This window comes from Hemiscyllium ocellatum, chromosome 8 (genome assembly GCF_020745735.1).
Source record: "Hemiscyllium ocellatum isolate sHemOce1 chromosome 8, sHemOce1.pat.X.cur, whole genome shotgun sequence".
Classification (NCBI taxonomy): domain Eukaryota; kingdom Metazoa; phylum Chordata; class Chondrichthyes; order Orectolobiformes; family Hemiscylliidae; genus Hemiscyllium; species Hemiscyllium ocellatum.
Genome location: NC_083408.1, coordinates 83,226,057 through 83,250,073, shown reverse-complemented (window position 1 = coordinate 83,250,073; position 24,017 = coordinate 83,226,057). Strand labels below are relative to the sequence as shown.

Here is a 24,017-nt window from a genome sequence, read left to right as displayed (position 1 = left end):
TCGGGCGGCCCGGAGGTGTTCTCTGAAGCGTTCCGCAAGTAAGCGGCCTGTCTCACCAATATAGAGGAGGCCACATCGGGTGCAGCGGATGCAATAGATGATGTGTGTGGAGGTACAGGTGAACTTGTGGCGGATATGGAAGGATCCCTTGGGGCCTTGGAGGGAAGTGAGTGTGGAGGTGTGGGCGCAAGTTTTACATTTCCTGCGGTTGCAGGGGAAGGTGCCGGGGGTGGAGGTTGGGTTGGTGGGGGGTGTGGATCTGACGAGGGAGTCACGAAGGGAGTGGTCCTTGCGGAACGCTGATAGGGGAGGGGAGGGAAATATATCCTTGGTGGTGGGGTCCGTTTGGAGGTGGCGGAAATGGCGGCGGATGATACGTTGTATGCGGAGGTTGGTGGGGTGGTAGGTGAGAACCAGTGGGGTTCTGTCTTGGTGGCGGTTGGAGGAGCGGGGCTCAAGGGCGGAGGAGCGGGAAGTGGAGGAGATGCGGTGGAGGGCATCGTCGATCACGTCTGGGGGGAATCTGCGGTCCTTGAAGAAGGAGGCCATCTGGGCTGTGCGGTGTTGGAATTGGTCCTCCTGGGAGCAGATGCGGCGGAGACGAAGGAATTGGGAATATGGGATGGCGTTTTTACAGGGGGCAGGGTCGGAGGAGGTGTAGTCCAGGTAGCTGTGGGAGTCAGTCGGTTTATAATAGATGTCTGTGTTGAGTCGGTCGCCCGAGATAGAAATGGAAAGGTCTAGGAAGGGGAGGGAGGAGTCTGAGACAGTCCAGGTGAATTTCAGGTCGGGATGGAAGGTGTTAGTAAAGTTGATGAACTGTTCAACCTCCTCGTGGGAGCACGAGGCAGCGCCAATACAGTCATCGATGTAGCGGAGGAAAAGGTGGGGGGTGGTGCCAGTGTAGTTGCGGAAGATGGACTGTTCCACATATCCTACGAAGAGGCAGGCATAGCTGGGGCCCATGCGGGTGCCCATGGCAACTCCTTTAGTTTGGAGGAAGTGGGAGGATTGAAAAGAGAAGTTATTCAGGGTGAGGACCAGTTCAGTCAGTCGAAGGAGGGTGTCAGTGGAAGGGTACTGGTTGGTGCGGCGGGAAAGGAAGAAGCAGAGGGCTTTGAGTCCTTCGTGATGGGGGATGGAGGTGTACAGGGACTGGATGTCCATAGTGAAAATAAGGCGTTGGGAACCGGGGAAGCGAAAAACCTGGAGGAGGTGGAGGGCGTGGGTGGTGTCCCGAACGTAGGTGGGGAGTTCTTGGACTAAAGGGGACAGGACCGTGTCGAGGTATTGGGAGATGAGTTCGGTGGGGCAGGAGCAGGCTGAGACAATGGGTCGGCCGGGGCAGGCAGGTTTGTGGATTTTGGGCAGGAGGTAGAAACGGGCGGTGCGGGGTTGTGGGACTATGAGGTTGGAGGCGGTGGATGGGAGATCCCCTGAGGTGATGAGGTCATGGATGGTCTGGGAGACGATGGTTTGGTGGTGGGAGGTGGGGTCGTGGTCAAGGGGGCGATAAGAGGAGGCGTCCGCGAGCTGGCGTTTGGCTTCAGCGGTGTACAGGTCAGTGCGCCAAACTACCACCGCGCCTCCCTTGTCTGCGGGTTTGATGGTGAGGTTGGGATTGGAGCGGAGGGAGTGGAGGGCTGCACGTTCTGAGGGTGAGAGGTTGGAGTGGGTGAGAGGGGTGGACAGGTTGAGTCGGTTGATGTCACGGCGGCAGTTGGCTATAAAGAGGTCGAGGGCGGGTAGGAGGCCAGCACGGGGTGTCCAGGTGGATGGGGTGTGTTGGAGGTGGGAGAAGGGGTCGTCAGAGGGTGGGCGGGAGTCTTGGTTGTGAAAGTAGGCACGGAGGCGAAGGCGGCGGAAGAATTGTTCAATATCTCGCCGCGTGTTGAACTCATTAATCCGAGTCTGATTAGAACAAGTCAACATGGATTTAGTAAGGAGAGGTCGTGTCTGACAAACCTGTTGGAATTCTTTGAAGAGGTGACAAGTAGGTTAGACCAGGGAAACCCAGTGGATTTGGTCTATCTAGACTTCCAAAAGGCCTGTGATAAGGTGCCACTCGGGAGGCTGCTGAGCAAGGTGAGGGCCCATGGTGTTTGAGGTGAGCTACTGGTATGGACTGAGGATTGGCTGTCTGATAGAAGGCAGAGAGTTGGGATAAAAGGTTCTTTTTCGGAATGGCAGCCGGTGACCCGCAGAGTTCAGTGTTGGGGCCGCAGCTGTTCATATTATATATTAATGATCTGGATGAAGGGACTGGGGACATTCTAATGATGTTTGCCGATGATATGAAGTTAGGTGGACAGGCAGGTGGGGAAGCTTGACAGTTTCTACACAGTTTGGGAGAGTGGTCCAGGAAATGGCTGATGGAATTCAACGTGAGCAAATATGAGGTCTTGCACTTTGGAAAAAGGAATAAAAGCATAGACTACTTTCTAAACAGTGAGAATATTCGTAAAGCCAAAGTACAAAGGGATCTGGGAGTGCTAGTCAAGGATTCTCTAAAGGTAAACATACAGATTGAGTCCGTGATTAAGAAAGCGAATGCAATGTTGTCATTTATCTCAAGAGGGTTGGAATATAAAAGCACCGTTGTGCTACTGAGACTTTATAAAGCTCTGGTTAGGCCTCATTTGGAGTACTGTGTCCAGTTTTGGTCCCCACACCTCAGGAAGGACATATTGGCACTGGAACGTGTCCAGCGGAGATTCACACGGATGATCCCTGTTGGTCTAACATACGAGGAATGGCTGAGGATCCTGGGATTGTATTCATTGGAGTTTAGAAGATTAAGGGGAGACTTAATAGAAACTTACAAGATAATACATGGTTTGGAAAGGGTAGACGCTAGGAAATTGTTTCCGTTAGGCGAGGAGACTAGGACCCATGGACACAGCCTTAAAGTTAGAGAGGGTCAATTCAGAACAGAAATGCGGAGACATTTCTTCAGCCAGAGAGTGGTGGGCCTGTGGAATTCATTGCCGCAGAGTGCAGTGGAGGCCGGGACGCTAAATGTCTTCAAGGTGAAGATTGATAGATTCTTGATGTCACGAGGAATTAAGGGCTATGGGGAGAATGCTGGTAAGTGTAGTTGAAATGCCCATCAGCCATGATTGAATGACAGAGTGGACTCGATGGGCCGAATGGCCTTACTTCCACTCCTATGTCTAATGGTCTTAATAGCTGCTAATGGGGAACATTAGTGGTTGACAATGGATTGTTTATGGTAGTTGCCCAAATAATGATAAGGGCTGGTATGTGGGGTTTGGGGGAAGGACATGGAAGAAAATGCTCAGGCTCCACCTATCATTTACTCACCCTCTCCCTTCCCCCAACGCATCATCAGCAAATATACCAACTGTTTTCCTCTCTCCAATCAGTTCTGAAGAAGGGTCACTGGACCTGAAACATTAACTCTGCTTTCTCCACACAGGATGCTGCTAGACTTGCTGAGGTTTTCCAGCAATTTCTGTTTCTGCTTCTGATTTCCAGTATCTGCAGTTCTCTTTTCTTTTACATTAAGTCGTGCCATTCCCTTCCACAATAAGCCGTGACATGTTTCACATCCAAGTATTTCCTTCTAAGTTTGAATTAGTGCCATTTTCTGAGAAAATACTTCAGCCAGTTTGCACACATAGTCAAACTCACAAAGGTCAAAGAAATGAATGACCCATTTCACGTGCTTTATGGCAATGATTTTTCTCTCAAGAAAAGCTCCCCGTTTCTTTGATTGTGCTAACCTGAACGGATAGACAGTCTCTCTGTTTATTGCCTAATGAAAGAGAGCATCTTCGACTGTGCAGTATTCTGTCAGTATTGCACTTGAGTGTCAACATAGCAAAGGTGATCTAAGTCCTACAATTGAGTTCACTCTCAATCTGCAATCTTTGTTGGAAATAAGAATGACAGCTTACCGTCACGTTAATTGGTTGGTCGAGAGCCATAATCCTGAGTATTGATTGTGTAGTAGCCATTTTTACAAATGTAGCGACCTGATGATTTCTGTTTGTTAAAAAAAAATGCCTCTATCCCTGATTCTCTTTTTTTTCCCTCCTCTAAGAATAGTTTAGAGATCAGAATTTCTGGCCCAAGATCAGCAGACAGGTATTAGCAAAACAGCAAGAGTATGGTGGTCACTGGGGAGAGTCAGATTGGCCATATTAATTGAATAGAATTCTGGAACATAGCCATTAAGAAGAACATATTTATAGTCTTTCGAGAGACCAGGAAACAGGAAGACAGCATTTTTGTTATCCTGTAATTAATGGCATGGTTGTCACAGGCAGTAAAGTTCAGTTTGCTGCATTCTTGCAAATCGGAACTCCTGTGAGAATTGTGTGAAATACACAATATGTGAATGAATCACAACCTCTGAAGCAATTAGCAAATGCTGTTCATCCTGCTTAGGAATGCTGTTAGCACAACAACAAAAACTCAGGTCATGAAACAGGCTAGTATCAGACAAGGAAACCTAACCTCCACTTTTATGTCATCAAGAATTCATTCAGTGTTAAATTAGTCTTGCAAAGATTACCCACCAAGACTGATAATTATCCTACATTTATTGAAATGTGTTCAGTCATTCAATATGAACATTACATTAACTGCTCTGGTAAGTATATCAGAAGGAAAAACATAAGAGCAGGAAAAAGCCGTTAAATGCATTGAACCTACCTTGCCATTCAACATGCCCAGGACTGGAAAATGGAATCAATGTAGATAGATTGGTGCAGTCCCAACAGGCTGAAGGACCTCTTCAGTGCTATATGACTCTGACTCTATGGTAATTTTCTGCCTCGAGTTCATCTTCTCACCCGTATCCCATAATTCCCTGAGAGACTGAAAATCTGACTGTCGCAGTTTTAATTTATTCAATGAATTCCAAAGATTTACACTCATTGTGTGAAGAAAATTCTCCTCATTTTATTCCTAAATAATAAATTCCTGATTCTGAAAATATCTCTTCTTGTTCTAATTTCTCCATTCAGGGAAATCAACTTCTCAGTATGTACCATAATCTTCATAAGCTTAAATATTTCAATGAGATCATATCTCATTTTTCTAAATTCCAGGGAATATAAACTAAATTTGCTCATTCTCTCATTGGAGGACCAACCTTGTTAATCTTCACTGTACTGTCTCCAAGGTGAGTAAATCTTGTAAATATTGAGTCCAAAACCACTGGCAGTATTCAAGGCACAAGTTCACCAAAACTCTACGCAATTGTAGCAAGGCTTGCTTCTTCTCATTCTCTAAGTCCAACAACAAAGCCCAACATGGTATGTGCTTTCCTAATTTCCTGCTATACCTGCATGCTAAACCTTTTCTTCCTTTGTGCTCATGTATCTAACTCTCTTTGGACATTAACAAGGTTCATGCCTTTTAACTGATATTCTGCTGAATAACATTACACTTCTTTACATAATCCTTCCTCTGCCCATGATTACACAATCATGACATTGTTAATGCTGCAGGGGGATGGGAACCTGAATTGTAGTTCCGGTGTACAGGAGGTTGAGGGTAGTGACGTCAGGGATAGATTTACAAAGTCGTAAGAGGGCACCGACAATCAGGGTGTTTGTTTGAAATGTGTGTACTTCAATTCCAGGAGCATCTGGAATAAGGTGGTTGAACTTGCAGCATGGGTTGGTACTTGGGATTACGATGTTGTGGGCATTCAGAGACATGGCTGGAGGAGGGACAGGAATGGTTGTTGCAGATTCTGGGATTTAGGTATTTTAGTTAGAACAGAGAGGATGGTAAAAAGGGGGGAATGTGGCACTGTTAATCATGGGTGGTATGATAGCAGCTGAGATAACATGTGAGGACTCATCCACTGAGGTAGTTCGGACTGAGCTTAGAAACAGGAAAGGTGATGTCACCCTGCTGGGACTTTTCTATAGGTCTCCGAATTGTTCCAGGAATGTAGAGGAAAGGATAGCAAAGATGATTCACGATAGGAGTGAAAGTAACAGGGTAGTTTTTATGGAGGTCTTTAACTTCCCCAACATTGATTGGGAATACAATAGTTTAAGTGCTTTAGATGGATACATTTTTGTTCAAAGTGTGCAGGAGGGTTTTCTGACACAGTATGTAGACAGCCAGCAAGGGGTGATGCCATATTAGATTTGGTACTGCGGCCAGGTGTTAGACTTGGAGGTAGGTGAGCACTTTGGCAGCAGTGGCCTCAATTCAGTTACGTTTACAATAGCATTGAGCAGGGATAGGTATAACGGGGCGATTAGGCAAGATTGAGGAGGCATAGGATGGGGAAGGAAACTCCCAGGGATGGATACTCTTGAATCTGGAGCTTATTCAAGGAACAGCTACTGTGGGATAACTATCTTTTCTATCCTTTCCTCTACATCCCTGGAACAAGTATATACCTATCAGGCAGGGAGGTAGTTGTCGAGAGAGGGACCCATAGTATACTAAAGAAGTTGAAGCTCTTGTCAAGAGGAAGAAGAAGGCTTATGTGAGGATAAGGCATGAAGGCTCAGTTAGGGGGCTTGAGAGTTATACGTTAACCAGAAAAGATCTAAAGAGAGAGCTAAGAAGAGCCAGGAGAGGACATGAGAAGTTGTTGGCTGATAGAATCAAGGAAAATCCTAAGGCCTTCAATAGGTATATCAGGAATAAAAGAATGATTAGAGTAAGATTAGGGCCAATCAAAGATAGTGGTGGAATGTTGTGTGTAGAATCTGAAGATATAGGAGAAGTGTTTAATGAATACTTTTCATCAGTAGTCATGTTGGAAAAGGGCAATGTTAGTGAGAATACGGAGAATCAGGGTACGAGATTAGATCGGATTGAGATTGACAAAGAGGAGTTTTCAGAAATTTTGGAAGATCTGAAAATAGGTAAGACCCTTGGGCAGGATGGGATTTATTCTCGGATTCTCTGGGAAACCAGGGAGGAAACTGTAGGGCTTTTGGCTTCAATCTTTATGTTACCATTGTCAACAGGAGTAGTGCCAGAAGACTGGAGGATGGCAAATGTTATTCCTTTGTTTAAGAAGGGGAGTCCCTAGTAATTACAGACCAATGAGCCTTACTTCAGTTGTGGGTACGGTATTGTTAAAGGTTATAAGAGATAAGATTTATAATCATCTGGAAAGGAATAATATGATTAGAGATTGGGTGAAGAGAGGTCATGCCTCACTAACCTTACTGAATTCTTTGAGAAGGTGACAAAGGTAAAGTGGTTGATGTGGTCTATTTGGACTTCAGTAGGGCATTTGATAAGGTTCCACACAGTAGGCTATTGCACAAAATACAGAATTTCGGGATTGAAGGTGTTTTAGCTGAAAAAAAGACAGAGGGTGATGATTTATGTGAAATGTTCATCCTGGAGCTCAGTTACCAGTGGAGTGCCGCAAGAATCTGCTTTGGGGCCACTGCTGTTTGTCATTTTTATAAATGATCTGGATGTGGGTGTAGAAGGATGGGTTAGTAAATTTACAAATAACAGTAAGGAAGACAGAGTTGTAGATAGTGCCAAAGGATGCTGTGGGTTACAGGGGGACATAGATAAGATGCAGAGCTTAAGGGAATCTGTATTTGCCAGGATTTGGTGTTGGAGAGACTGTTAGGTCTAAAGGTTGATAAGTCCCCGGGGCCTGATGGTCTACATCCCAGGGTACTGAAGGAGGTGGCTCGAGAAATCGTGGATGCGTTGGTGATGATTTTCCAGAATTCGATAGATTCGGGATCGGTACCTGAGGATTGGAGGGTGGCTAATATTATACCACTTTTTAAGAAAAGTGGGAGAGAGAAAGCAGGAAATTATAGACCAGTTAGTCTGCCCTCAGTGGTGGGAAAGATGCTGGAGTCTATTATAAAGGATGAGATTACGGCACATCTGGATAGTAGTAACAGGATAGGACAGAGTCAGCATGGATTTATGAAGGGAAGGTCGTGCTTGACTAATCTTCTGGAGTTTTTTGAGGATGTAACTCTGAAGATGGACGAGGGAGATCCAGTAGATGTAGTGTACCTGGACTACAGAAAGCTTTTGATAAAGTTCCACATAGGTGGTTAGTGAGTAAACTTAGGGTGCATGAATTGGGGGCAAAGTACTAGATTGCATTGAAAATTGGTTGGCTGATAGGAAACAAAGGGTAGTGATAAACGGCTCCATTTCGGAATGGCAGGCAGTGACCAGTGGGGTACCGCAAGGATCCGTGCTGGGACCGCAGCTTTTTACAATATATGTTAATGATATAGAAGATGGTAACAGCAATAACATTAGCAAATTTGCTGATGATACAAAGCTGGGTGGCAGGGTGAAATGTGATGAGGATGTTAGGAGATTACAGGGTAACCTGGACAAGTTAGGTGAGTGGGCAGATGCATGACAGATGCAGTTTAATGTGTATAAATGTATGGTTATCCACTTTGGTGGCAAGAACAGGAAGGCAGATTACTACCTCAATGGAATTAATTTAGGTAAAGGGGCAGTACAGAGAGATCTGGGTGTTCTTGTACACCAGTCAATGAAGGCAAGCATGCAGGTACAGCAGGTAGTGAAGAAGGCTAATAGCATGCTGGCCTTCATAACAAGAGGGATTGAGTATAGAAACTAAGAGGTGCTTCTGCAGCTGTACAGGACACTGGTGAGACCACACCTGGAGTACTGTGTGCAGTTCTGGTCGCCAAATTTGAGGAAAGACTTTCTGGCTATTGAGGGAGTGCAGCTTGGGTTTACGAGGTCAATTCCTGGAATGGAGGGATTACCTTACACTGAAAGACTGAAGCGACTGGGCTTGTATACCCTTGAGTTTAGAAGACTGAGAGGGGATCTGATTGAGACGTATAAGATTATGAAAGGATTGGACACTCTGGCAGTAGGAAACATGTTTCCGCTGATGGGTGAGTGCCGAACCAGAGGACACAGCTTAAAAATACGGGGTGGACCATTTAGGACAGAGATGAGGATAAATTCTTCACCCAGAGAGTGGTGGCTGTGTGGAATGCTCTGCCCCAGAGGACAGTGAAGGCCCAGTCTCTGGATTCATTTAAGAAAGAGTTGGATAGAGCTCTCAAAGATAGTGGAATCAAGGGTTATGGAGATAAGGCAGGGAGCGGATACTGACTAGGAATGATCAGCCATGATCATATTGAATGGCGGTGCAGGCTCAAAGGGCTGAATGGCCTACTCCTGCACCTATTGTCCATTGTCTATTGAGCTGTACTGAGAAGTGGCAAATGGAGTTTAATGTAGAAATAGTGAGGCAGTGTACATTGGAAGAAATAACAGAAATGCAGAGTAATGGGCTAATGGTAAATTCCATGGCAGTGGAGATGAACAGAGAGACCTCGGTGTCCAGTTGCCACTCCTGGAATGCGTACACTTCTAGTCACTGTATTACAGGAAGGATGTGAAAGCTTTGGAAAGAGTTTGGAGGATATTTATGAGGATGTTGCTTGGTATGGAAGGAAGGTCTTACAAGGAAAGGCTGAGGGAACTGAGGCTGTTTTTGTTGGAGAGAAGAATGTTGAGAGGTGTCTTAATTAAAACATATCAGATAACCAGGGGTTAGATAGGGTGGAGCTGAAAATGTGTTGCTGGTTAGATAGGGTGGACAGTGACAGGCTTTTTCATCAGATACTGAAGGCTAACATGAGGGGACATAGCTTTAAATTGAGGGGTGATAGATTTAGGACAGATATTAGGGGTAGTTTCTTTGCTCAGAGAGTAGTAGGGCCATGAAACAGCCTGCCTGCAAAACTAGTAGATTGATTAAGGACATTTAAATGGGCATTGGACATACATATGCTGAAAATGTGTTGCTGGTTAAAGCACAGCAGGTTAGGCAGCATCCAAGGAATAGGAAATTCGATGTTTCGGGCCAGAGCCCTTCATCACGTTGGACATACATATGTATAATAATGGAACGGTGTGAATTAGATGGGCTTCAGATTAATTTCACAGGTTGGCACAAGGGCATGTACTGCGCTGTAATGTTTGATGTTCTATATTCTATGTTCCATACAGAGGAACCTCGATTATCTAAAGGGCAAAGGTGGGGAGTATTTAGTTGGGTTAATCGAATGCCGGATACTCGAGTGCCGGTAACATTATTTAGCCAAACAACAGGACCTTGTAATCTTGCTGGATAATCTGATATTTGGATAATAGAATGCCGAATAATCTTCTGTCTATCTTTGCTAACCTAAAAATGAATCAAAACATAGGAATGCAGATCTGGTCAGAACTTCTGGTGCAAATGAGGCTCCTCTCTGCTCATTCAATGATCATTGTAATCTTGCAATAATGGGTAGAAAGAACCGCTGCTCCAATATCTAATTAAAAGGCATGTGGAGCTTCACTCAATCTCTGCACATCATTCCCACCCATCCCTGGAAATGTCAGAGATCAGGCAAAAAATGGCACTACATTTTAACAATGCCACCTTCAAAATTCTCCTGAAGGCTATCTGGGAGAGAAGGGAGATTCTTCTTGCTATGATGCAACAAGAGGCCATTCTGATTTGGTGACCCCAAAGAAAATGAAAAAATTGGTAAAATTGGTGACTCAGACATACTGGTCTGACTTGTGTACCTCACAGTGGAGCTACAGCATAGCCGGTGCTTCCATTTTCAATTATTTACAACTGCTAGTGAAAACGCATCAAATCTGCTTCTCCTTATTTCACAGCAATCAGCAACATGTCTTCATGAAATCTTGGGTAACTAACAAATCTTTGTGTTTTCTCTGCAGAGTTTGGATGCCACTCTTAAAATAGGACAAACAAAAGCAGAATGCCAGGCCTTAGAGCCCATCTACACCAGCCACTTGAGTTATGCCTCTTAGAAGGAATACTTGCGAGTCTCAAAGGATGGGCCTTCAAAGCCTATTAGGTGAAAAGGAGGACTGCAGTTGTTGGAGATCAGAGTCAAGATTAGAGTGGTACTGGAAAAGCATAGCAGGTCAGGCAGCATCTGAGGAGCAGGAAAATCGACATTTCGGGCAAAAGTCCTTCAACAGGATTCACTTTGCTGTTCTTCAAAGCCTATTGCCCACCCTCCAGCAGGACAAGTCATTCACCTTGCTGAATAACCTATCTGGAGTAGATTCAGAGTCACGGTCTGGTGAGCCCCACACTTGTAGCTAGAGCAGGAAGAAATGGCCTAAGTTTCTGACATGAAGGAATGCTGGGGAACAGGCCTCTGCTAGGGCTAGTATGGGTAATGAGCCTCCAGATGACATAAACAGACGGAGATGAAGAGACAAGCAGAGGAATGTCTGTCAGAGGTATAAATGAACATGTACAGACTGGAGTGAAGAGCAGAGGGGACAATTCTGACTGATGGTGTGGTTCAGGTATGCATTCTCAAGGTTGCCTGCATGAAACAGGTGGTGGCCACCAGCAACAGCCAGGAGCAGAGAACTATCAGTTTACATCAGCTCTGTTAAAGGACCTTTACCCCACCATTTGAGCCAGTTCAGAGAGGACTAAGGCACCATGACCTCCCTTCAGGTGACTCCATCCCCTCAGCAAGGGAAGGCGGTGTCACTGCACACTGATAGGCAGGAGGAGAATCAGAGAGTCACCAAGGGAGTGTCATCCCAGGACACCCCAGTGGTGCTCTACTGCACTCACTCCCTTCTAACATTGAGCCAAATGCCTCGCCAAATGCTTCCACTAGGTCAGGCCAATGACATTTCGCCTGCATATGAAGAACCTTGGCAGGCCTGAAGCCACAGGCCTTGGGCTTTAGAGACTACATACCAAAGTCATCCAAGACAAGGCCTAAAGTAGTACGCCTTATGGCTTTGTCTGCATAAACTCTTTCTCCCTTTCCTACCTATGCTGGTGGTATCAACATAAACCACACAATGAATCCATTTTCTATCTAGGATTGATGGAAATGTCATTCACATTGACACTGGAATGGCAACATTATGGTGGGTGTTGGACTTCAGCTGCAGAAAACAATATCTATTCCCCTAACCCTTACCACAACTACATTCCACTTCTCCCACTTCAATGGCTCCGTGCACCAATGTGCCACAATCATTTCGCTCCTTCAGGAATGTGAACTTCCTTGAAGTGAGTGAATTTGACTCATTTCATCTGACAATCCTTAAACCACAGATCCTTATTTTAGCCACTTACAGCAAGTTACATTCTGCTTCACCCTCACACCACAGCTGAAAATAATACATTTACGTAAAGTACATCTCCACAGATATGTCACTTACTTGACAAACATGTGCTTCCTCATTCAGGAAAGTAAAATATAACCAAGTGCGATCAAATTTGCTTCAGCAAATAGTTTGAAGTTATATTGCACAACTATACAAATAGACTAAATATTAAAGAACAAGTGAAGCTAATTCCCTCCAGATGGTACACAAAAAAAATAATATTGTGCAGAACCGAGCAGAAGTCCTCTCTCTCTGAAGTTTAACCATTTTGCACCACTTTCACTGGCCAATTGTCTGAACAGTTCGGTTTCTATGTGGTACAGTGGTATTTGGTGCTTGCATTTGCTTTTATTCCCAGAATCTCGCTATACAATACCAGATTTTATCAAAATTGGCAACTTACCATCCCAGTGATGAGTATTCAATGTAGCATAACCCCAACTGAATTTAAATTAATTTATTTGGAATTAGACGGAAGTTGCTCAAATATCGAGTTATCGTTCCATGTTGCCAGGATTTCAGACACCCAATCAAAGATGCAACAGATACCTGTTAACATTCATATCCTTCAAATGCAGAGCTGAATCTTAATTTTCTTTGGCAAAGTGCCAGCTGTGTGGAGTTTTTTTGGAGGGCTTTTCACTGCAAGGCTGATTGAATTTTCTCACTGCAACTTCCCAATCTCACCTTATTAATTATCTCACCCACCCCAAGGCATCCCTTACATCAAATACAAGCCCCTTTTAATTAAATGTCATTCCTGGAACAACACATCACTGCTGGGATATCCCAGGATCCCTAGCATTATTGCCATTGTGCTAAAGACCATTGTGCACCTGGACCAGCACTGTCAGTCTGGAATTGCTCTGAACGGTTTCTGATATTTGTCCAGACATGGCAGGCAGGGGAAAGCTGTTCCCCAGTTTGTGTGCAGGGGCTTTATGGTCCTGCTGGATGGGATGGTACCGATGTGGGATTTACTCTTCCCTCAAGAACAGAAGAGGAAGCCACTCAGATCACTGTTGGAATGCCCAGTGGTGTAGGAAAAACATCAATGACCCTTCTCCTCGCTGTCAGTATTAGTGTCATAATCTTCCCTCCAATACCTCACATGCACTGTACCTCTTTTGCTGCACTCCATCTCTCATCAAGGCTCATGTTCTAACACAATCACCATTATTTATAACAACTTGCCTCCCTTAATTTCACCCATCATAGCCCCCACCGTCACTAACCCTGCGTGCCCTCTGTGCTGCCTACTCTATCACCCAGGACCAGCACTAGCCATCCACTTAAAACTCCGTTCATACTTGCCTGCCCTCTCATTCCAAGAGAAAAAAACAGCCCACAGCTGGACAGAAAGAAGCAATACTGATAGTGGGCTTTCTGATAGTCAGCTCATGAGGGGAAGGTCCTGACTCTGACCACCCAATTGATGACTGATGTGTCCAAGCTCCTGAACTAGTATCAGAAGCTGCCCTAGACTTATTTTGCCCCTACCCCACCGAGAGAAGGCTCACTCTCCCTTGACTGAGGCCGGACAAGCTTTGTGTTAGTGTTAAATGGCATGGCGCTGGGAAACAAAAACCAAAATTGCAAGCGAAATGGAAGTCAGAACAGTACCTGGTGACTGCATTTTGCCACTTGCTCCAAAGAATGGTAATGTTTGACATTGAGCACCAATGTCATCTCAAGTGCCAAGGATAATCCATGTCCACTTCAAGGTATCCAAAATGTGCCAACTTCTAAGGATGCATGAAGTATTTATCCACTTACAGATTGCTTCTATACTTATAGAGTCATAGAGTCATAGAGATGTACAGCACAGAAACAGACCCTTCAGTCCAACTTGTCCATGCGAACCAGATATCCCAACCCAATCTAGTCCCACCTGCCAGCACCTGGCCCATATCCCTCCAAACCCTTCCTATTCATATACCCATCCAGATGCCTTTTAAATGTTGCAATTGTACCAGCCTCCACCATGTTCTCTGGCAGCTCATTCCATACATGTACCAACCTCTGCTTGAAAAAAATGCCCCTTGGATGTCTTTAATATCTTTCCCCTCTCACCCTAAATCTGATTTGTATTACCTTGCCTTGACATGTAGCGGGCTAGCGTGAATACCATGTTTTTCCCAGCTACAATCATTTCTGTTGAAGAGTTACTGGACTCAAAATATAAACTCTGCTTTTTCTCCAAAGATGCTGCTAGACCTGATGAGTTTCACCAACAATTTCTGCTTTTGTTTCAGATCTCCAGCATCCACAGTTGCTTATTTTAGTACAGCAGTAATGTGAGCCTGGTATCTTGGGCTGAGGGGGCAAACTGCAAAGTGTCTGTTCTGACGTCCATGTCCAGAACTGGTGACAATGACTTAGTTGGTGCATTTGTTGAAATAGGAAGCTGTATTAATGGCGTTAATAAAGCATTTAAAAGCAATGATTCCCCTTAACTGGCAACTCACACTTGCCTAGTGAGAATCCAAAGCACTCAGCCATTGCATAAAAAAAGGGGGAGCTGCTCTTGACATTGAGAGAGGCCTTGTTGGATTTCTCGCCAAATCTGCCACAACTGTTGCAAAAAGATTCTGCTCATAACTTTTTCATTGAAAGTGCTAATTAAACAAATTTTAAATATGTCCTGTTGAAAGCACTATTCAAGCATTCAATTGTCCTTTTGGCTCCACAAAGCTCATACATATACAATCACAAAGCTCTGTGATCACTGCCTTTTTGTTTCCCACTGCATATCTCCTTCAGGGACCCCCTTGATGCAACATTTACCATATTACCATACAATGTCAGCAATGCCTCAGATGACAATACTCAATCATGAAAGCAGCAAATACCATCCATCTTCTTCTGACATATGAAGAACGAAGTGAAAGTTATTCAGCAAGTTCATTACATTTTAAACATTTATCCCTAACAATGTGTTATATAATTCCAAACCCCAATGTGAAAGTTTACAATCGTTTTGCAAGATAAATTGAAAAAAGTAAGAACTCCTTCTTATGGGATGGCATGGTGGCTCAGTGGTTAGCATTGTTGCCTCATAGCACCAGAGACACAGGTTCAATTGCAAGCTCGGGTAACTGTCTGTGTGGAGTTTGCACATTCTCCCTGTGTCTGCATGGGTTTCCTCTGGGTGTTTTGGTTTCCTCCTCCAATCCAAAGATGTGCAGATGAGGTGAATTGGTCATGCTAAAACTGTCCATAGTGTTAGGTGCATTAGGTCAGGAGTAAATATAAGGGAGGGGAATGGCTCTGGGTGGGTTACTCTTGAACAAGTGTGGACTTGTTGGGCCGAATGGCCTGTTTCCACATTGTAGGGATTCTGTTCTAACTTGCATTGATAAAGCACTTTTTATGACGACCATAAATCTTCAATCACTTCATAGCCAATTACATATTTTTTAAAATGTGATAACTATTGCAATGTAGGGAAAAGTGACAATCAGTAAGTTTATACACATTTTTTAAAAACTCATTTGTGAGATGTGGGTATTGCCAGCGTTTATTGCCTGTCCCTAGTTTCCATTTAGAAGATAGTGGTGAATTACCTTCTTGGAATGCTACAGCCCACATGCTGTTGGACCATTAGGGAGGGAATTCCATGATTTTGATCCAGTGACAGTGAAGGAATGGCAATATATTTCCAAGTCAGGATGGTGAGTGTTCCCATATATCTGATGCCCTACCCCTCCAAATGGAAGTTGCTGTGAGTTTGGACGGTGCTGTCTGAGGATCTTTGGTGAATTTTGGCAGTGCATCTTGTAGATAGTACACACTGCTGCTACGGAGTGTCAGTGGCTGAGGGAGTGGGTGCTTGTGGATGTGATGCCAATCAAGTGAGCTGTTTTGTCTTGGATATTGTCAAGCTTCTTAGTGTTGTTACTTTATTGATTGTTGAATTGTTGTTTTTAGTAGCTTTGGTATAATTGTCAATGCTTGGCAAGGTACCCATTGGCAGAAATTTCTTGCTCTTCTTCAACCAGTGCAATGAGATCTTCGACATCATCCTCTGCATGGGTGGGATTTTGCTTTAAAATTTCTTTTGAAAGACGACACCTCCAACACTGCAGCACTCCCTCAGTCTAGGCTACCATCTCAATGGAATACTATGTGCTTCAGCCTGTGGAGTGGGATTTCAGCTCAGAGTCATCTGATTTAGTGCTCTCAGAATATTGAGAGGAATGGGGGCAGTGTAAGAGCTTGGATGACATGTGGACAGGTCCCTGGAGATCGTAAAGCTAAGGTGGTAAAACAAATCCATGAAATGCTTTCCTTTACTGGAGAAGGTTGCAGCTGGAATTTTACATACAGTTCCTGTCACTGCATTATGAGGGTACAGTTGCTGTAGAGAGAGTATAGAGGAGATAGTGCCACAGCTGGAAAGTTGCAACTATAAGGAAAGATTGGATTGCTAAATGGATGTCCGTTCAGTTATCAGGCTCTCTGGTCCCTAGCTTGGTTCAAGTAAGAGGTGCCTTTAGTTTGTTTGGAGAGAGCCAATCTCCAATGTTTGTTTCCTTGTTATGCCACTGTACAGACCCAAACTGCATTGGTGACTACGTTTTTTACTGAATAAATTATATTTTGAAATAAATAAAAAAAAGATTAGGGTTGTTTCCTTAGTGCACAGGAGGCTGTGGAGTGATTTAATGGAGTTGTACAAAATTATAAGGTGCTTGAATTGAATAGTCAGGAAAAACATATTTTCATAGATTGAAGGTGTTTGGTAAAAAGGAGTAGACAGTACAGGGGAAGAAAAGAACAGCTCCTGCAGAGGAGGGAAGGTGGTGTCTGGAATTCATCATCCAGCATAATTTTGGATGCAGAAACCTTCAACTTTTTAAAAATGGTAAAATCTTCAAATCTCGAAACAAGGTGCTGGAAGGTGGGATCAGATTCAGATCAGATGGGCTGAATGGCTTCTTTCTGTACTGTATTTTTTCTATGGTGCTATGGAATACAGACCCAGGCTGACAGAAAGTATCAAATGCTATGAAGTTCAATTGCTTCCATCCAGTAACCCATACAAATTGTTTCAAACACTGGCTATCACTGAATTAGTCTCATCATTTAAGTGCTTTTCTCCTTTTTGTTAATGGATGTAAGATGTGATTTATGTGACAGAATCTATTTCAGTCATATGCTGAATATGTCTCGTATTGTCTGTGGTTCTTTGAATATTTATGTGTTTGAGTACTCTTGTTGCACAGCATCGAATTGAATGATTACATTAGGATTGGGGATGAAAGCAGTCACTCCATTCACACTACTCAAAGAGTTACATGGATGATCAGTAAATGAAGATTAAACATTTGGAAATTATTGGACAAAGCAGAGCACCTTGAAGACTTATGAATTGAATTGTACCAGTTTAATATATAGTGCTGCAGTATGTTTCTGTTATTGCCTCGCAATGGCTTTTCTCTTCTGTGGGCATAGGGGATGGTGATGATGGTGCAATGGGCCTGCAAGCTGGGGAACATGGTGGGACATAGATCTGTGATGGCCAAGAGTGTTGGGGTATGGGGGTGGGCAAGGGCAGGAGATTAGTTTGTAGCAGAGTTGGTTGCATTGGCAGGGTAATCCTGAGGTGGGTGGGGGATGTACCTGTGACCAGGCAGGAGGATTAGTCTGTGATGGGGAAAGGTGATAGGCCTATATTGTGGTCAACCCTAGTGGCAGTGGGAAGATGAGGACATGATGGGCAGGGGGTTAGTTTATGACACATAGAAATGGGGCAGGCCAGTTTTGCATGTAACATAGATATGCATTAGACAGCTGATGAATAAGACTTGTTACCTCATGGCTTAAATTTGTTTTTTGAAGGTTGGGATAAATGTTTTCATCAATTCTGGCAGTCTGCAGCAGTGAGCACTCTGCCCTTGGCTCTGGATTAATCTTTGTTCTTGCGAATCTCAGGGCACTGAAGGCAAGTGTGACTTGCCTAATCTTTGGACCAACTTTGTGCTGCATTAATATTGGTAAGATTATTTGATTCTATCTTTGATAAAGTGGTGAATGCTGCTTTAAGGGTTCTGGCAATCCAACTCTATATTGACAGCCAATGTCAGCAGGCTGTTGCTCATATAATTCCTGCAGTGCAGAAGCAGTTCATTCAGTCCACACTGACCATCCAATGGGCATCCCACTCAGACACAAACCCCTTACATTTCCCATGGCTACTCCACTTAGCCGACACATTCCTAGACATTATGACAAATTTAACATGCCAGTCCACCGCACCAGAGGAAACCCACGCAGATACAGGGAGAATGTGCAAACTCCACACAGTCACCTGAGGCTAGAATTGAACCTGGGTCCCTGGTGCTGTGAGGTAGCAATGCTAACCACTGAGCCACCGTGCTGCCTGGAGTGGTGGAGGGGGCAGGCCAGGCATTTGTCAAGGGACGTGACTGACCTTAGTCTAATTCTGCCCTCACTTGTTATCAACAAAATATACTTTCCAAGCAAATTGATCTGGAACATGAATCATGGTTCATTTTCATTTGCATCTTTAGCCAGGACACGGAGACTAACTTGAAATCTTCACTGGTATTCTAACTGAGATCAGCATATAATGCAAAACAGAACAAGGTCTCAGTACCAGATTACAATATACTTACCCAACAAACTATCAGATGATCTAGAAAGATTATTTTAACTTACGTCAATCCATGTTTGACCCCAAGGTAAATTCCTGACATATACCATGAAAAAAATACAAACACTCAAATAATTTAAGTTATCTGATGTGATATAAGTAGTTAAATAATAAACATTAATTATAGCTTCATCTTAGAAACAGGCACATGAAAATTACTGTGCTTTGAATGATTCCCAGAAACGATTCCACAGAATGTTCTATGAAGTGACTGCCTTGGGTCTGGAACCAGTACAACATAATGGACGAGAATGAAGCAAGCAATGCTAAAGGTCACCACTAAATTTTGTTCGAGCAGATTTAGTTGAAACCCAGTGGGCTGTATGTTGAAAACACATGACAGTTTAATTTACTAGTCTAGACTCTAAAAGACCTGAGTTACTCTCGAGAATGAAAACCGGCTTTTAGACAGGAAGCTAATTTTCTAAGGAAACAAATGACAGTGCAAAGCCAGAGTGATGTTAGGATGACAATTAATAATACAAAATTGCAATACAATGGAAAACATTTCATCCTGCCTTGATGAAACAAATCCATCTACTTACATGCAATTGTTTTTTGAGGATATTTTTCATGGCATTAGCAGATTTCAGGTTGAGGTGGCATTGTAACCAGTCTATAGTCACTTTACATAACACAGAGACACAAAGAGCCAGTTCTGCCATCAGGAATCCAGTGAAGTGAAACTTTCAGTCACAGATTGTTAAGGATATCAACCTTTTATCAAACTCCAGCATATGGCCCCTTCTAGTAAACATTGTGGGTGACTGTAGGGTCACCTGGCTGGATGGAATTCCAGAAATACTCAGATTGACACCTTGCAACTCTGATTGAGCAAGCTAAAGGCTCTTTTTAGGCAAATAATAATGAATTTATTTTTTCCCTGATTCACATTTTTTTTTACTCTTTACACTTATGGCGACTGTGTGTATGGGATAAAACGGGACACAGTTTGGAGGATCAGTGCAGAACTGATGCGCCAAATGGCCTCTATCTGCACTCTGGGGATTCTATGATCATTTCCACAAGATTTAGTAAATTAATTAACCCATCATGTGCTTCTATACTTCAATATAAATCAATGCTTTAGACTTACACATATATCTTTCATAAAACTATGTGCAATTTTAACTTAGCATTTTTCTTGCATTACAAAGTGGCTGGCATTTAAAAAAACTGAATTCTACATGTAGTTTAATATCCATATGATCTGCAATATTGTAGAAATACTTGTCTCTCTCTATGTTCATCTTATTTTCACATTCTCACCTGGAAAGTTCCACTTGGATTGATGTTGATATTTGCATGCATCCATTGTTCCCCTTGGTTTCCAGACATAGTCCAGATGAGATTTTCAGTCACAGTTGATCCTTTGAATCCTTTGAATCGCAAAAACACATTCAAAGTACCTGGAAAACAACATGTTACAAAACAATTTCAATGTTGAACTGCCCTTAGAAACAGCCCAAGACTTTTCTGACAGGGATAATTTAGTGGAGATAGGTGAGACGCTTTGTTATTGCTCATCAAACTTGAATTCTGAAAAATGGCATGTAACTAAAAATATCGGTATTAGGAAAAGATGACAAGGACAAAAGTTGTTTCAGCTCCCCAGAGAATCAAGGCCCTTTGAATTGCTTCTGCTACCACAAATTGATTTTGGATCTGATCCAAGATTAGCATTGACTATATCCAATCTTATATCCAAACTAAGGACACAGCCTCACAGAGTAGCTTCATAACAGGTGTATAGTCTACCTGGAAGGGTAAGGTATCTTAAAAGTTAGAGCAATAGGTGAAGTTAGTTGTTTCACACTGGTAACATGTAACAATGCAAGTGGAGTTTGCCACAAACTAAATGTCATCAAGCCAAAAAAAAGTTTTAACTATCACACAAATATTTAATGTGCTGTATGAATTTCCATGCTGGCATGATGTTAGATATATAGGCTGTATGTCCTAAAGACTGGTGGACTGGTGGATTGTATCAATACCACTTCCCTTCAGTTTTTTCCCACAAGTGACCATACATAACCAGCCCAGGGTGCAAAACACATTGTCCAGTGAGGTCAGTATTGGGACCGCTGCTTTTCATAATTTGTATTACTGACTTTGGTGTGCAGGTGCTTCTTCAAACTAGCAAACATTGAATTGTGTGAAGGGTAGTGATAGAGTTCCAGAGGATACTGGGCAAGCTGGTGGATTAGGCAGAAAGGTGACAAATGTAATGGAGAGAAGTGTGAAGTCATGTATTTTGTTAGGGAGGCAATATAAACAAAGGAAACAATTCTAAAGTGGATGCAGAAGTAGAGGGGCCTTGGGTTAGATGTACACAAAACACTGAAAGTGACACAATAAGTTAAGAAATTAGTGAGCAAAGTTGACAGGCTTCTAGGCTTTTAAGAAGTAATACAATAGTTTGAAGAATTAATTAGCACAATCACAGTTCCCAGGCTTTTTAAGAAGAAGCACACACATAGAACAAAAATAACAAGTTATGGTGAACTTATGTTCAGTTTTGGGCACCACAATTTAGCAGGCATTGATTTTTGAGAATGGTTACAGGGAGGAGGGACATATACACACGGGAATAGATTGGAGAATATGGAATTATTCTCCTTAGAGAATGCATGATTGAGAGGAGATTTGAAGTAAGTGTTCAAAATTATGAGGGGTCCAGGTACAGTATACAGAGCGTAACTGCTCCTGTTGGTGGAAGGATCAAGAACCAGACAACTAGACCAAATGACAAAAGAACCAATAATATAAGGCAAAGCATTTTCCATGCAACAAGCATTTAAGATCTGGAATGCAATGCTGAAGTGTATGGTGGAGCCAGGCTCCTCCTGACTTTCCAAAAGATAATTGAATAATTATCTGAGTGGAGAAAATGTACAGGACTACAGGAGAGATGTGACAGTCAGAGTGGCTGACATGTTCTTTCAGAGAGTCCACATGGACATATCAGTCAAATGGGCTCCTCATATCCTGCTGCAATTCTATGATTCTGCAATTAATAGACAATGTGAACTTCATATAGACAAACCATCAAACCAAACTGTGAAATGATCAAACAGATTGCCAATGATCTGTCACAAAATATTAATGTATTCTATTAAAGAATTTCAGTTTGTTTTTGCTTATTTCTATTCAGCAAGTCATTTTCTGTTGTAAAATCTATCTCAAATACAGCACTTCACTGCCTTCAAATATTTTAACAGATTGTTTTAATCAGACAGCCAATCACAGTGCAATAGTAAATATTCATGCAATAAACAAACAACTTGTGATCCTTGCATTGAATGCGGTTCAGATAAGGTTCACTAGCTTTATCCCACAGATGAGGGGTTGATCTCATTTGGAAAAATTGAGTAGTTTGGAACCAGACTCATTGAAGTTTAGATGATTTTATTGAAATATGCTTGAGGGGCTGAATAGCTTATTTCTACTGCTATCTGTCAAATTCTCATGAACAGGTGGACTTATAAGTCAGTTCAATACACTTCATTGTAGATGTTCTTTTCCCATGCTTTAACCTAGGGAAATACAACCAGGGCAGGAGATCTGGATTTAACAGCTTACTGAGGAAAGCTGCTGGCAATTCTTCTCTCAGAAATCACTTCATACCTTTATCGAGGAGGCTACTTCACTTGTTCAACAGTAAAAATAAATGAACTAGTAAGTTAAGAAGTTACATTATGATTTAAATACAGGATTGTTAGTATCCTCCTTCTTTTATGCAGACCAGTAAGATAGATGTATTTATCTTTTTTTCGTGATCATTTGTGGCTCCTTCCCCATTGATACATGGCAGCTCTTTGATGTCTGCTTGACCAAATTCAGTACAAAATGGTTTGTCTTTGTTCTCAGGGTTAAAAGTTAATATAAAGGGTTTAAACCACAGCCTAACTTTTTGGAAATACTTGTCTTGAACCAGGTGTGTTTATGTACTTGCTTCAAAAGACATTTAACCAGAACAGACTGCCTTCAGCAACTGTATTGTACACGTGGTCCTAGAAGAATAGGGATGATGGGTCCATCAGCCAGGATTCGCAGCTTTGTGAGGCTGAAACTTATAACAAAGGGCATTCAGCAGCAGCTGGGAGTCAGCCTGATCATTTATGGATCGCTAAATGTCTACTGCTGGACAAAAAGATTCCTGGACCCTGCCTGCTTCCTGCTAAACTCAATTATTTCCTGGAGATAAATGAGCTCAAACAGTCATTGGATATGTTACTCAACAGATGACTTTTGACCTAAAGAAAACCAAAACTCCAAGTGTGATGAGCAGCATTTTTAAGGATTTTCAAGCTCAAATATTTCAAACCTTTGCCATAGGTTTAATAGTTGTGAGTGGGACAGACATAAAGCACAATTTGTTGGCAGCTTTTAGTTCAGTTTCACGGATTTTTAAAAAACATAACTTGCTATCCTTCAAAGCAATGTCAGCAGAAAACTTTCATTTCCATGCCCTCCTGAATTTTTCCTTCTCTTCTGGTGTTATTTTAGAGGGATGTTGATCATTACAAAGGTTAGTGCATTGTTTTATTCACTGTGGGGGAAGGGTTCAAAGAGGCTATGCTTCATTTTGATAGAGTGCCATACACAAATGACAGTGAGGTGATTCTCAGGAAGGTAGTGACCCTTTAAATAGAAACTACTTGAGCGATATCACTTCTCAATAATATAGATTGAAATAAAACCTAATTCGGGGCTGTTCAAAATATTAAGCAATAACTCTTCCATTCTAAAGGTATTAGCCATGGTTAGGGACATACCATTCCTTGCTCTCTGTAAATTAGTTTTACTGCCAAAAAGCAAAATAAAGAAAAGCCAAATCATTCCCAAATGAGTCTGTACATTATTGAAAAATAAAACAAGATCGATTATGTTTTACGGATCTAGAGCAGCTTGCCCTATGCCCTCACACTTTATAAAGCCAATCTCTATCTTTATGTACAACCTATGCATTGAATTTTGGTCGGGAAATTGACTGGGTTCAGATGCAGCTGAAGTGGTTCTGAATTAAAAGTTTGAATATACTGATTGTGGGTTATGGCACACAAATCAAAACAGTTGTAGTTGTTGCCTCTGCTCTTAATTCTGATTCAAGACATGGTGGTCCTGAATGTATTACTGCTCTCAAACTTCAGATGCAGCTTTCCCAAAGTCTCTGGTT

The 24,017-nt window shown here is 42.6% G+C and overlaps 1 protein-coding gene across 1 annotated transcript in view; it reads right to left on the bottom strand.

Annotated features, from left to right (window-relative positions):
• Positions 1–24,017, bottom strand: part of mdga2a (MAM domain containing glycosylphosphatidylinositol anchor 2a) — a 924,938-nt gene that overhangs the window by 21,316 nt on the left and 879,605 nt on the right. Inside the window, exon 17 of the mRNA XM_060828983.1 lies at positions 20,108–20,247. Within this exon, the coding sequence (XP_060684966.1) occupies positions 20,108–20,247 (140 nt within the window). The remainder of the gene's footprint in view (positions 1–20,107; positions 20,248–24,017) is intronic.